The sequence below is a fragment of the Leptonychotes weddellii genome, chromosome 3, assembly GCF_054177405.1.
Source record: "Leptonychotes weddellii isolate Sample4059 chromosome 3, ASM5417740v2, whole genome shotgun sequence".
NCBI lineage: Eukaryota > Metazoa > Chordata > Mammalia > Carnivora > Phocidae > Leptonychotes > Leptonychotes weddellii.
The window spans coordinates 148,043,618-148,058,406 of record NC_138371.1 but is presented as its reverse complement, the minus strand read 5'-3'; the positions used below and the strand labels follow the sequence as shown (position 1 = coordinate 148,058,406).

The following is a 14,789-nucleotide window of genomic DNA, read 5'->3' as shown; positions in this document are numbered from 1 at the left end:
CAAACAGTGATAAATGTAGAGTGATAGACCCTTTGGGGGCATGGCTTAAGCGTAAATAATCAAAGGGCTGATGAAAGTTTAACTGCTTCAATTTTTTATTTTACTTTTTAAAGATTTTATTTATTTATTTGAGAGAGAGAGAGAGGGCATGAGAAGGGGGAGGATCAGAGGGAGAAGCAGACTCCCCACTGAGTGGGGAGCCCGATGTGGGGCTTGACCCTGGGACTCCAGGATCATGACCTGAGCCGAAGGCAGAGGCTCAACCAACTGAGCCACCCAGGGGCCCCTACCTGCTTCAATTTTTTTTTTTTTTTAATTACCGGACTTCATTTCTTAGAGCAGTTTTAGGTTTACAGAAAAAATGAATAGAAAGTACAAAGAGTTCCCATATACTCCCCACCTCTGAGGTTTCTTCTGTGTTTTCCTTTGGTGTAGTGTATTTGTTACAATTGATGTGACAATCGATGGATACATTAGTTTATTTATTTATTTATTTTTAAGATTTTATTTATTTGAGAGAGAGACACAGCAAGAGAGGGAACACAAGCAGAGGGAGTGGGAGAGGGAGAAGCAGGCTTCCCGCGGAGCGTGGAGCCCGATGCAGGGCTTGATCCCAGGACCCTGGGATCATGACCTGAGCTGAAGGCAGACGCCTAATGACTGAGCCACCCAGGTGCCCTGATGGATACATTAGTTTAAACTGAAGTCCATATTTTACATTAGGATTTACTCTGCGTTGTATAATTCTATGGATTTTGCCAAATACATAATGATTGCCTCAGTTTTTGTCCAGCATAAAGGGCTCAATAATACAATATTTTAGTAGAATGAGGGGAGCCTGGGTGGCTCAGTCAGTTAAGCAGCTGCCTTCGGCTCAGGTCATGATACCAGGGTCCTGGGATAGAGCCCCACATCGGGCTCCTTCCTCAGCAGGGAGCCTGCTTCTCCTTCTCCCTCTGCTTGCCACTCCACTTGCTTGTGCTCTCCCTCTCTCTATCTCTATCAAATAAATAAAATCTTAAAAAAAAAAAGATTTTAGTAGAATGAACAGGTGAGAAACCAATATAATTAAAATATCAATTTGTGCAATAAAATGATTTAAATTATGTGGATTGGCACCATATTATTTAATAGGTTTTTACTTCCACTGTAATGTACTTATAAAAGTAGATTTATTAGTAAATGTTCACTTGTTATACTTGTATGGTTGGATTTATTTAAGTAAATGAATAAAAATGATTATAAAACACTTTGGAAATATTTGATAATAATGAGAGTATTGCCTCACATTTAGTCAAAGATTTAACAACAAGAAGAAAATTCTGCCTTTTTTTTTTTTTTTCAAATCTGGTAATCACTGGGTATGCGGACATTTAAGGCATCATTGGTCTACTGTTTGCCATGTATCGTGGCACATGGGGAATGTATAAGACATATTAGCTATTGATTATGATTGTAAGTTCTCTAAAATTAGAGGTGTTAAATCACGGTTTGATCCCTGAAAATGGGAGAGGAGATTAGAAAAAAAAAACCTGTTTACTTTTGCATAAGAAGTTGGTGAGGCAGTTCTCTGAAATTATAGAATCTTAGAAATAGAAAGGGAGGGGCGCCTGGGTGGCTCAGTTGGTTAAGCATCTGCCTTCGGCTCAGGTCACAATCTCGGGGTCCTGGGATCGAGCCCCGCATCGGGCTCCCTGCTCGGCGGGAAGCCTGCTTCTCTCTCTCCCTCTGCCTGCCGCTCTGCCTACTTGTGCTCTCTCTCTCTCTGTGTCAAATAAATAAATCTTAAAAAAAATAAATAAATAAATAGAAAGGAAGTATATCATTTAGTGCAGCTTCTTAACCCAAATTATGAATCCCTTTTATGTCACTTGTCTTCAGTGGGCCTACAGCTTGGATCTATCGCAGGAATGGGAACACAGTTCTTGTTGAAGTGGGATTTCCCATCAATGGGTGGTTTCAGTTGTTCAAAAGGTTTTCATGAGCTAAACCCAAACTTTTCCGTTTTAACTTCTACCTGTAGAACCTAGTTTTGCTGTTTGGTATTGGGAAGACTACCACTGCCATGCTGCCTCGAATAGTACTCCCTTCTAGGCGATTCTACTATATTCTCGGCTAAACTAAAAAAAGTCTTGCCGTTCTATTGTTTTTGGATTCCTCAAAATCTTGCTTACACTCTTTGGAATAACCTTTGCCAATGGAAATAACTTTTTCTTTATTTATTGTTATTATTATTTGTGATAACACAACATCAGACCTACACTCTTAGCAAAATTTTGAGTACATGACATGGTATTGTTAACTATAGGCACTATACAGTACCATAGATCTCTGAGGACTTATTCATCTTGTATAACCGAACATTGTGCCCTTTGACTAATACCTCTCTGTTCCTCCCTACTCCCAGCCCCTAGGAACCACTATTCTGCTCCGTTTCTATGAGTTTGACTATGTAAGTGATGTCATGTAGTATTTGTCCTTTTGTGTCTAGCTTATTTCACTTAGCATAATGTCCTCCAGGCTCATCCATGTCCCAATGGCATGATTTCCTTCTTTTTCTAAGGCTGAGTAATGTTTCATTTCATTTCATTTTATATATATGCCATTTCTTTATCTATTCATCCATCAATGGATATTTAGATAATATAAGAAAAAATAGACAGGTGGGACTATATCAAACTAAAAAGCTTCTGCACAGAAAAGGGAACAATCAACAAAATGAAAAGGCAACCTATGGAATGGGTGAAAATATTTGCAAATCATATATCTGATATGGGCTTAATATCCAAAACACGTAAGAAACTTCTGTACCCTAATAGCAAGAAAACAAGTAACTCGACTAAAAAGTGCGCCAAAGAATTGAATATTTTTCCAAAGAAGACATCCAGATGGCCAATGAAAAGGTATATGAAAGGTGCTCAACATCACTAGTCATCAGGGAAATGCAAATCAAGACAAGAAAAACAACTCGATTGTGATGTCTACAGTAAGACATAAATACCGGTTTTCCTATCAGTTATTGTGTTTCTCTGATTGCACGTTCAGCTTTTCTCTGGAAAATGAGGGATTTGATTTGAATAATTTCTAGAGTCCTTTCCAACTTTTAAAAGCTATTGTATTTGGTGTGTCTCTGTGTGTGTGTTACAGATATTCCATCTTATTGGCTTCTTTTTTTTTTTTTAAGGTTTTATTTATTTATTTCTTATTGGTTTCTTGAACTTGCAATTGATGCAGTCCCAGATAATTTTTCACATGAACTTCTGCTAAGCTGCATCTTAAGCAACTGTATGATATACATTGATCCCTATTACTTTCTCTCTTGTTTCTTTTTGTTACTGAAGCCTATGTGGATGATTTTGAATGTTAATTCCGTATTTGTTGGATTAGTAAGCCCAGCAAGATATGCGTCATCTATAAATTTTGTTAACATGATTCTCACATATTCATTTAATTTGCTGATAAAAGTTGAGTAGAAAACAGCTAAAACAGAACCTTGTTTCCACTCCTTTCTCTTCAGTTTGACATTGTTCCATTCATCATCAATCTTGAATAGACCTGTGTTACCAACAATGGGCCCATGTAATTGATATTAAAATCCAGCCTCTCTCCCTAAATTGTCCAAAAAGATATTATGATTGAGCTGTCAAATATCTTGTAAAAATATAGTATACTGTGATACAGTATTACTACATTGCATGAGATTAGCAATGCAGCCCAAGAAGGAAAAGTGTTTTGTTAGAGATGACTTAGTGAAAGTGAGCTGTTATTGTTTCCAGAGGTCAGTTCTCTCTCTAAAAAGTCCATGAACAATCTATTTAATAATCCATTCTGGAATTTTTTAGAGGAGGAGGTCAAGTTTCTAGTCTTTACTTTCTGGGAACTATCTTTTCTCTCTCCTTGGAAGGCTGAACAACATTGTTTGTCTCTCATTCATGGGTAGAAAAGGTCAATCCTTCACCACTCTGTTCATATACAGCCTAGAGACTGAAGACATAGAAAGGTACACAGGTGGGTGTGAAAAGTGATTTTTGGAGGGGACTGGGCATTGTCATATTAGTTATGAAATGCTTTCTTCCCCTGTGATCTCGTTATGCCTCCTTAACAGAGTCATAAATAAATGATACATAATAGAGGAATTAATAATAAAGAATATCTTCATTAAGAAATGAGCATTTAGATACAGTGCAATGTATCCACACACATTCTTCACCTGGGTTTATGGCCTGTAAATGCAGTAGAGGGTTTCCTCCTGCCCCTAAGCTACACAGCCGACGGTGAGACCACTGGGGCTCATCTCTTCACAAACAGCTTGGACTCCACAAGTCTGTCTGAAGAGCACCTGATCATAAGAACAAGTGACTAAGGGGGCTAAACTTGTAGTTGCAGATGCTCTTTCACTAACATGCCTGTAGTTTCAGTTCTTTATAGCTTATGAAGCTGTGGCTTCTTGCTGATGGACAGCCATCTTTCTTCAAAAGAAGCTCAGTTTCACGTACTATGACACTATTTGGAAGGTGTGGTGGTTCATTTTTTGTGTCAACTTGGCTAGCCTATGGTGTCCAGTTGTTGAGTCAAACGCTGGTCCAGCGTTGCTGCAAAGGTGTTTTGAAGATGTGATTAACATGTACAATTATTCGGTTTTAAGTAAAGGAGATTATCTTCCATAATGTAGATGGGCCTCATCCAATCGATGGAAGGTCAAAAGAACCAAACACTGAGGTTTCCCAAAGAAGAAGGAATTCCATCTCAAGGCTTGGGACTCCAGGCTGCCGGCTCTACAAAAATTTTGGGCTTACCAGCCCTCATAATCATGTGAGCTAATTCATTAAAATCAATCGTTTTCTTTATCTTTCGAATGATAGATATTTAGATATAGATACATAGATCTAGATATCCATCCTATTGGTTCTTTTCTTTTGGAGCACCCTGACTGACACAGGAAGGTATCTTCCCTCTCTATAATGTTCCTGTGTGACACATGAAACTCCCAATGGCCCCCCTGGTGGCCAGTCTTTCTGATATTGTGCAGATTCTCATGGGCCATTGACCTCTGGAGCTACTGTGGCTTCCAACAAGATCAGGCACATAGTAGGCACTTTATAAATATTTAAAGGGATGTTGAATGCAATGTAGAGAATGCAGTGTAACTTCTGTTACATTGTTGATATCTCTTCCAGTAATGTCTGCTACAATCGATGTAAAACTTCTGTTTCCTTGACAGGGTACACACGTGTTTTGCCTCTTGTGGGTCCGCCATACCATGGGCGCTGCAGGGAAACACCATAGGTGCCATTTGAATTGGTACTCTTGCTGCCCTGCCCTCTTTAGGCCTGGTTCTTCATCCCTTCTGGGCTTAGGCTCCTGGGTTGGGCACAGAGAGGAAGTCACCGTCTTTGGATTTTCAGGACACCTGGAGTTTCCTTAGACTCCCTTTATGCCACCTTACCTCTGCCCACCGCTACCTAGACTCTTCCTCCCAGGTGTTGCCAGTGGCTGAACTTCTAGTTCGGAATAAAACTAAGCTATTTTATTAATTGTTCACCTGAGTTGCAAAGTCTAGGATGACAAGCCCTGAAACTGAGACTTCCAAACTGCCTAGATTTTGACTAAATCCTTGAACCAGAGAGCAAATTTATGTTGGAAAGGTAGACTGACTTCTGGGAAGAAGAGGGAACGGCAGATGAAATGCCATTTACCTTGCCCATTTTAGACACTACTAATACTACTAGAGAGGTCAGCCAAGAGACAAAGTAATAAAACTCTCGAGGTGAGCACATTTAGCCAGGAACTGTTGGGATTATAGAAGCGGGATGGAGGCAGGAACAGGAAGTGGCAGCAGCAACTGATGTTTATGACGTGCCCACTGTGTGCCAGACACTGTGAAATGCAGTGCTTTCTATCATATTTAATCTCACAAGAGTCCAGCATTTTTGCTCTATTTTAAGGTAAAGAGCTGAAGTTCACAGTATTTAAATAATTTTGCCCCAAATCCTACACTTTAAATAACAAAGCCAGGAGAAGCGTACAGGTTCATCCAACTCCAAAGTGTATGATTTTTCATATACTTGAGGAAAAGAAACTTATTTTCTAAACATAAATCATAATGGGCAATATCAATTTAAAGTTTTGCAGAGTTTGAGGCCATTTCCTTACTGTGAAATATCATGCATATTTCCGCAGTAACTGGAAAGCAAATTAGGGAAAGGTCCCTCCCCTCACTTAATTATATCAAACAAATGATCTTACAATTATATAAGAAGTCGCCCATTACAGTCTAGCCAGTGGCTTGGCTTCTTGTCCAAACCTCACAGTGAAAAATGCAGACTTTCTGGAACCACATATTAAAATCTCTGCGGTTGAATCAGCCCTTCTTCTTTCTGCAAAACCTAACCTCAATACTATTCAGCATATAGAGAACTCCGGGGATGAGATCCTTAAAGCCCAGTGTCAAAAGGTGAATACCTGATAATCGTCACCTTGGATTCACGCTCGTGAAAACTGGTTTTGTCCTAATTTATTCTCAGACACGTGGATCTGTCCTGCAGTGAGGTGCCTTGCTTTATAGCCTTGTAAAGAGATCGACCCCAAATTTGGCATAGTATACAGTAACGCAATGATGTTCTTGTGTAAACTGGCTCTGAAGAAAATCCCTAACAGATATGCCAAAAATGGTGAGCGATTCTGACATTTCCCAAATAAGCATATACTCTCCAAGGTGATTATTTTGAGTGACAATCCTCATGTGGAGCATGAAATTGAGTAGATTTGACAGGGCTGCTGAAAAGCTGGAAGAGCACTGAATGCCGAGTCACGCACGAAGCCTCTGTCGGCATCCCTGCCCTGCATCCAGCTCCCTGAGAGGCACCGTTTGCATTCTGTTGCCGCCTGGGGGCAGTGGAAGTCATCTAACCTTTCTGAGCTTCCTTCCGCATTTGGGACACTGTTGAATGACACTTGCCGACCCGGTGGTGATAATCAGGTGAAGCTGACAATACGAAAGCCCTCAAAACAGTGGGGCACTGGAATAGAATGTGGTAACTCATTCATCGTTAACCTCCGGGTGAAGTCCCACAGTCTGAAACCAAGGCCTTCAAGTTCTTAGGAAACACCAGTGATGTAATAATTAGCCTTGGTGAGAAATCCCAGAATCACCCGTGTGTGTGAGGTCCAGTTACTTCTGTGCTCAGCTTGATATGTAAAGCCACCAGTAGAATCCATTTGTTCAATTCCACAAGGCCCAGAAGACCAGCGGATACTGCTTGCTTTGGAATGTGGGAGCCTGGATCTCAGCACTTTTCACCAATTCACTTTATCCTTGTCTAGAGTAATGAGATCAGAGTAAACATACTAAGGAGCTGGTGCTTTACAAACCTTTATGGTATTTTAGAAGGCCAGGAATGAAATCTTATTTATCACGTGTAGGACTGGGTTGGGCGAAGAGTAGGACAATAGTGGGTCTATTCTGTCTGTGGGCTCAAATATGTCCTTGGAGATGCCTCCTGGAGGCAAGACTATGCTATCCATAGAAGGCAGAAGTGAGAGCCAAGGACTTCACTCTTTCCTAATCCTAGTTCTTTCACAGCAGCTATTTTGAGTTTTCGGTTACCAGTCCAGGAGCTCACAAGTACAGGGACACTAGAGCACCATTTCTGCCCGTGGCAGGGATAAACAGCTGCATTATGTTGGTCAAGTTAGCTAACCTCTCTTTGCCTTGGGTACCTCATCAGTAAAGTGGGGAAAATAATAGAACCGATTTCCTTCATATATGTAAAGCTTTTGTAGAAGTGAGAAGCTAGAAAAGACAGCATTTAAAAGCATCAATTCTGGGGCGCCTGGGTGGCTCAGTTGGTTAAGCATGTGCCTTCGGCTCAGGTCATGATCCTGGAGTCCCGGAATCGAGTCCTGCTTTGGGGCTCCCTGCTCAGTGGGGCGTCTGCTTCTCCCTCTGACCCTCCCCCTCTCATGCTCTCTCTCTCATTCTCTCTCTCTCAAATGGATAAATAAAATCTTAAAAAAAAAAAAAGCATCAATTCTGAAGATAGATTGCCTCGGTTCAAATCCCAGCTCCACCACTCATTTGCTCATATGATTTTTTTTTTTTAAAGATTTTTATTTATTTATTTATTTGAGAGAGAGAGAGAGAGAGAAAAACAGCATGAGAGGGGAGAGGGTCAGAGGGAGAAGCAGGCTCCCCGCTGAGCCGGGAGCCCGATGTGGGACTCGATCCCAGGACTCCGGGACCATGACCTGAGCCGAAGGCAGTCGCTTAACCAACTGAGCCACCCAGGTGCCCGCTCATATGATCTTCTAAAAATTGGGTAGTTATAGTACTAGCCTCATAGATGAAATGTGCTAATGCATGGATGGATCTAACAGGGTCAGCACATAGTGAGTGCTATACGGAGCCTGCTGTTACATTAATTATTACTTGTTTCTGGGAAAAGTCTCAGACACTGTTTATAAGGATATGGAAATTAAAAATTAAAAAATTTCCAACATTATTATTTTTTTTCCCTGTGTTTGGTTCTATTAACTATAAAAGTCACATCATAGTGATGTTGGGATTTCCTTCATTTTCTAGGCCATGTCCTAGACTTTGGCCATGTCCCTCATTTAACATTTTCTCTCTCTTTTTTAAGGATTAGATATTGGCGTATATTTTAGTGGATCTTTATTAAGACTCTTTTATTCCCTGCTTTACTTCAAGTTCAGCATCCAATTCTTTTCTTTTTCTGAAAAGCAACAAGTCAATGAATTTTAAAGGCTGTGTACAGAAGGGATTCACACACATTGGGAGGATGATAAATGAACGAAACATTTGTTTGGGGTAATTTCTGATTCTGTCTCTTCTCCCCTTTCCTCAGAGCATTCATTTCAGTGTTTTTGCCATTCATTTACTCCGTCAGTATTTATTGCGAAGGCTTGTCAGGCACTCTGACAGGCGGTGGAAAATCGGGATTCTGACATTTGAATGGTGTTTTACAGCTTACTGATCGTTTATGTTAAATTCATTCAGTCCTCCGAGGTGCTCACTTCATTTCACCCAGCTCTTCCTCCCCTTCTAACTTTATATTTCTCATAACCATCCTCATTTCTTTGCTCAAATCTTTAGTGTGCAGAACATTTGCAAAGTGCATGGGGGGCGCAGTGGGGTGGGAAGTTGACTGGAAGAGAAGGTGGTAGGTGGGAGGGAGATACAAATCAGATGAGAATGTAGGTCAGAGATGTTTCCCATACCTTAACACTTCAGGACAAAAGGACAGAGCACTGTCTCTTATTTAGGAAAGTCCAAAGAGTCACTTGCAAAGGAACAATGACCATCCATCTACCCGTCACCAGAAACTGGATTGAGACTAGACACAGAGCTGGCGATTTCCCAACCCCTCCCTTACCTTAAGTATATTTAACATATGCAAGCCAGAGTTATGGTCCTCCCTTCGCTTATAAACACGCAGGCCCTTAAGTCCCAGTACTAAAGTTCCCCAATTACACTTCCTCTTGAATTTCACAATACTAACCAACAGACAAGAAATAGAACATACCAAATTGGCCAGAAAAGTATTTCTCCAGTCTCAGATCACCTGTGTCATTCATTATTATGCCCCTCATGCACAACCTAGACTTCTATAAGGAAATACCAATGGCTTCCTGCAGTAGGACTAGCTTGTGGTGGATGAACGGGTTATGTCAGCTGGCAGAGACTGAAGGTAGTATGCTGCTGGTGTGCAGGCATGCAGTATCTCTCACATTTGAGCTTATACTGATCTCTTCAAGGGTACTTTGAAGATTCACAAGATACAAGCCGATGATAACCACAGATAAACTTATACTGTGAAATGTACCAAGCTCATTCCTTACTTAGATGCCTTTAACTTGCTTTGCCCTCTGCCTGGAATGCTCTTCCTCCAGGACTTCCCATGGTTCTCTCTTTCTTGTCATTCAGCTCAAATGTCACTTTCATGGAGAGGTCCTCCCGGCCAGTCTATACAAAGTAGTATCTCCACTCTCAGTCCCTCTATCTCATTTCACAATTCTATTTACTTCATGGCATTTATCTCTCCCTAAAGGGGACTTACCTATCTCTATACTTATTATCTCTCTTCCTTACAACACTGTAAGCTCCAAGAAGGCGGAGATTATTTTTTAACACACTGCCTGGAACACAGTAGAAGGCACTTAATGTATATTGGTCAAATGAGCAAGTGAGCAACAGATACTTATTGAATATGCCTATTATATGCCACTCCTATTCTAGGCACTGGGTATGTGCTAATGAATCAAGCAAACTCCCTGAACTCTTGGGAGTTTGCATTCTAATGCGGGGAAACAAAAAACAGAAGGGGAAGCTGCTTGGGTGGGGCTGTGCTATATTAAATAAAGTGATCAAGGTCTTGCTGCAGAGTTTTGAAGAAGGTGAGGAGGGTGGCACCTGAAGAAGGTGAGGAAGATAAGGTGGGGGAGGGTAAGCCTTTTAGCAAAGGGGATAGGAAGTGCAAAGGTCCTGAGCAAACAGTGGGGAGGCTAAAGTGGCTAAAGCCAGCAAAGTGCTGGGTGAGTGGCAGCAGAAGGGTGGAGAGGTGCTAGGGGGGCAGCTCCAATCCTGTAGAGTCTTATAGGCCAATGAAAGGAGTTTGTTTTTTATTCTTTTGTGAAATGGGAAGCCACTGGGAGGCTTTGAGCACAGAGACATGATCTGATTTAGGTTATAATAGGATTCCTCCTTTTGTTCTGGTGATAAAATATTGTAGGGGACAAAGGGGGATGTAGTTAGCAGACAGTAATGCAATAATCCAGGTAAGAGATGATGGGTGGCTTGGTCCCGGGTAGTGGGCGAGGGATGGGAAGAACTTGTTAATAGTCTGGAAGTATTTTAAAGGCAGAACTGAAAGGATCTGCTGGTACAATGAACAAAGTAATGATATAAAAATATGTACAGAAAGAAGGCTTTTCTGGGGTTTATAGAAAAGAGACTGGTTTTGTCAGTCTCGTGACACTGATATGCCAAATAGTAGCAAAACCATCTAGAAATTCAACATTGGAACTTGGAACTTTGTGTGTCACCTATTATTTATCCCAAAGAACAACCAAAACAAGAGCGGTCAAATATATTCAGTACCAAAGTCTGTACTTGCAATTAAGTGAGCTGGTTTGGGGCTTGATCATATTTCAGCACTCTGACATGAATGAGATAATTGTTTCAGCAGACATAAACATTTCAAAGTAAAAATGACACCCATGAGAAGACTGTAAAGCTCATTGGGTAGTTACAACAAGGGTAAACATTATTACCGAGAACAAAGATCTCCCCTGATTTATCCTGACTGATGGTCTGTACTTCAAACTGATCTGACAACCGCTCAGACTTCTGACCCTTTGCCTACTGGGCTACACGGAAAGCGCTCTGGATCCGATTCAACCTTGCATTCTTCACGAGCTGGCGCTGGCAAATAGAGGTGCACAACACGTAGTCATTGACGCGGTGATTTCTTAACATCCTTCACCGCCCTCTCTTCTGTCCTCGTTCTGTAGTGCTCAGTAGCGCTATATTTTACTTTCCGAAGTCAGGGTCAGATAATCACCACAAATATGAAATTTCAGAATGTGTTGGGCCTGGTTAGGCTGGCACGTGGAGGGAGCAATCCAGAGGGCTCCTCGGCCTGGGAAGCCAGGGAAGGCTTGGGGCGGTGCGGGAGAAGGAGTGCTCCGGGCTGCCGCGTGCCCCGTGAATGCAAATGTGGACGGAGGAGTTACAACACAGGTGGGATCTAGAGAGGGCCTTCCCCAGTACAAAGGCCCTGAGACAGAGGACGGCCTGGAAGGACCGCGGTGCACGAGAGAGCAGGCGCACCAGGACCTTTGGGAGGAGAAACACGCAGGGGCTGAAAGGTGGTTTTTCCAAATTACGTTAGATCCGCAAAACCTCCTTGTTTTGCGGCGAGATTCAGCGAAGGCTGAAAGGGCCCAGGAGGCGGAGCGGTTACTTCGGCCTCCCTACTCGCCCGACAGGCTGGCCTCCACCCTCAGGGGAACGCGCCACCGAGTCACTCCTTGAGCGCACCCAAGTTCTCCCGTGGCCACTGCAGCTCATTTCCTCCTACCTTGAGGTCTCTCAACCAATGAGTTTGCCTCTTCACCCAGAAAAGCAACTATCGGTGACAGTTGTATGGCTGAAGAGTGAGGTGAGTTTTTTGTTTCTCGGGCTTTTTCGAGGCTAGTCGTTAACGTCAACAGTATCTGGTCGCCTCCGGACTGGGGCGGCCCCTTCCTCCCTCCAGATTGTTGGCGGCTCTTGAGGACTTTCAGCAACACCACAACCGACCAGGGCAGCGCCACAGCCCCAGTGTTTAAAGCGACCAGTTCCGGAGGCGACCGGGCCGAGGCGGCCGCGCACTTTGCTGCTGCCCGGGCAGGAGGAACCGAAAAGTTTACGTCCTCCTTCCAGGCGGGGTTAGGAGGGGAGAGGGCGCCGTGACAACCCCTCCGAAGGAAGCTCGTCTTCCGAAGCGGCCCGTCCCAGGCTCTGTCCATCTTGGAGGGGAAGAAAGTTGGGCGGGAGCGGGAAGGGTTCGAGCGCGGGCCCGGCGAGGTGGAGGTGGGGCGACTGGGGAGTCGGGTCGCCCCCGACGCGCGCGAGCCGGGGTGGAGTCAGCAGCCGGGCGCGGCGTCAGCGTTTAGGATGCAAATCGATTCCCCGCTCCGCCGTCCCCCCCCTCCCCCGCCCGCCCGCCCGGGGGAGCAGGGCTCCGCCGCTCCGCAGCCGCCCCCGCCTCCAGCGCGCCGCGGCGCCGGAGCGGGCGGCTCTACTTAAGCCGCGCGCGGGCCGAGACCCGGCACTCGCCTGGAGTGCGCGGGTGAGGCGGGCCGAGCGCACCGGGGTTCTCGGGGACTCTGCGCGGCTCGCGGCGGCGGCGGCGGCGGCCGGAGCGCAGGGCTGAGCCAGCGTCCGGGAAAGGCGGCGGCGGCTTCGGCGCGCGGCCCCGCTCCCTGCCACCACCCCAGACCGGCCACCTCTTTGCCATGGCTCTGGCGGACAGCACACGTGGATTACCCAACGGGGGCGGCGGCGGGGGTGGCAGCGGCTCGTCGTCCTCCTCGGCGGAGCCGCCGCTCTTCCCCGATATCGTGGAGCTGAACGTGGGGGGGCAGGTGTATGTGACCCGGCGCTGCACGGTGGTGTCGGTGCCCGACTCGCTGCTCTGGCGCATGTTCACGCAGCAGCAGCCGCAGGAGCTGGCCCGGGACAGCAAAGGCCGCTTCTTTCTGGACCGAGACGGCTTCCTCTTCCGCTACATCCTGGATTACCTGCGGGACTTGCAGCTCGTGCTGCCCGACTATTTCCCCGAGCGCAGCCGGCTGCAGCGCGAGGCCGAGTACTTCGAGCTGCCCGAGCTCGTGCGCCGCCTCGGGGCGCCCCAGCAGCCCGGCCCCGGGCCGCCGCCGCACTCGCGGCGCGGGGTGCAGAAGGAGGGCTCGCTGGGCGACGAGCTGCTGCCGCTCGGCTACGCGGAGCCCGAGCAGCAAGAGGGCTCGTCGGCCGGGGCGCCGTCGCCCACGCTGGAGCTGGCTAGCCGCAGCCCGTCCGGGGGTGCGGCGGGCCCGCTGCTCACGCCGTCCCAGTCGTTGGACGGCAGCCGGCGCTCGGGCTACATCACCATCGGCTACCGCGGCTCCTACACTATCGGGCGGGACGCGCAGGCGGACGCCAAGTTCCGGCGAGTGGCACGCATCACCGTGTGCGGCAAGACGTCGCTGGCCAAGGAGGTGTTCGGCGACACCCTGAATGAGAGCCGGGACCCGGACCGGCCTCCCGAGCGCTACACTTCGCGCTATTACCTCAAGTTCAACTTCCTGGAGCAGGCCTTCGACAAGCTGTCCGAGTCGGGCTTCCACATGGTGGCGTGCAGTTCCACCGGCACCTGCGCCTTCGCCAGCAGCACCGACCAGAGCGAGGACAAGATCTGGACCAGCTACACGGAGTACGTCTTCTGCAGGGAGTGAGCTCCCCAGACCCCCTCGCGGCTCCAGCTCTCCCATCCCCCCTCCTTCCTGCCGAGGAGAGGATTATAGATCTCCCCTCCTATCCCACGCCTTTCCATTCCCCTGTCTCCCACCTTTAGTAGCTGGGCCAGGCCCACTCACCGCCCCCCCGCCCCCACTTGAGAACCTGCAGCCGCAAATCCTCTCGGCTTCTTCGTCTTCTTTGGACCCCGCTAACCGAGAGAGCCCCCTCCAGTGCTTCCTCTGCCCCCTGACTCAAACCACCCCTCCCCTGGATTGTCCTTCAGTCTGGATCTAATGGGGGCAGTGTGACCACAAAGTCACCAAGTACCTGGGGATGGCAGAATTGTTCAGAACCTGATTGGACCCTGTCCAGTGTGTAGAAGATTGAAATCCCAAGCCCTTTTGACTCATTCGCGGCTTAAGAGATCAGAATTGAGAACACTGGGAATAGTTAGTGTTTTAAAAGGTCATTACGTAACCTTTTGGCCCTCTTTAAAGGTAGAGTTTTAGAGGGCTGGATGGAAGACTCTGGACCTGGAATTAGGATCCCGTGTAGGCAGGTCAGTGACTACAAAATGAATAAAGTTTTGACAAGTTATAGGTAGAAGTAGGAAAAGAATCTAGTGCTGGCACAATGAAGGATCGTATCTCTTCCGTGCACAACGAAAGGTCTTCGCCTGTGGCTTAAACTTGTAGAAAGTCACTCTCCTGCGTTAGGAGGCATCCTTTCTCCTTGGCTCCAGCGCGCGTTGCGCTTAGTTCGACTGGTCGACATGGCCGCCCTTCCT

General features: G+C 46.0%; 2 protein-coding genes across 2 annotated transcripts in view; one reads left to right on the top strand and one right to left on the bottom strand.

Annotated features, from left to right (window-relative positions):
• SCEL (sciellin) overlaps positions 1-14,789 on the bottom strand; it is a 732,032-nt gene that overhangs the window by 643,016 nt on the left and 74,227 nt on the right. The gene's annotated exons all lie outside the window — the stretch shown is intronic.
• On the top strand, positions 12,757-14,455 carry KCTD12 (potassium channel tetramerization domain containing 12). The gene has a single exon (XM_006735838.3). It carries the CDS (start codon positions 13,018-13,020, stop codon positions 13,996-13,998), a length of 981 nt encoding a protein of 326 aa, XP_006735901.2. The 5' UTR covers positions 12,757-13,017; the 3' UTR covers positions 13,999-14,455.

Coding starts and splice junctions, on each gene's coding strand:
- KCTD12 (XM_006735838.3), top strand. CDS start 13,018: ATGGCTCTGGCGGACAGCACACGTGGATTACCCAACGGGGGCGGCGGC.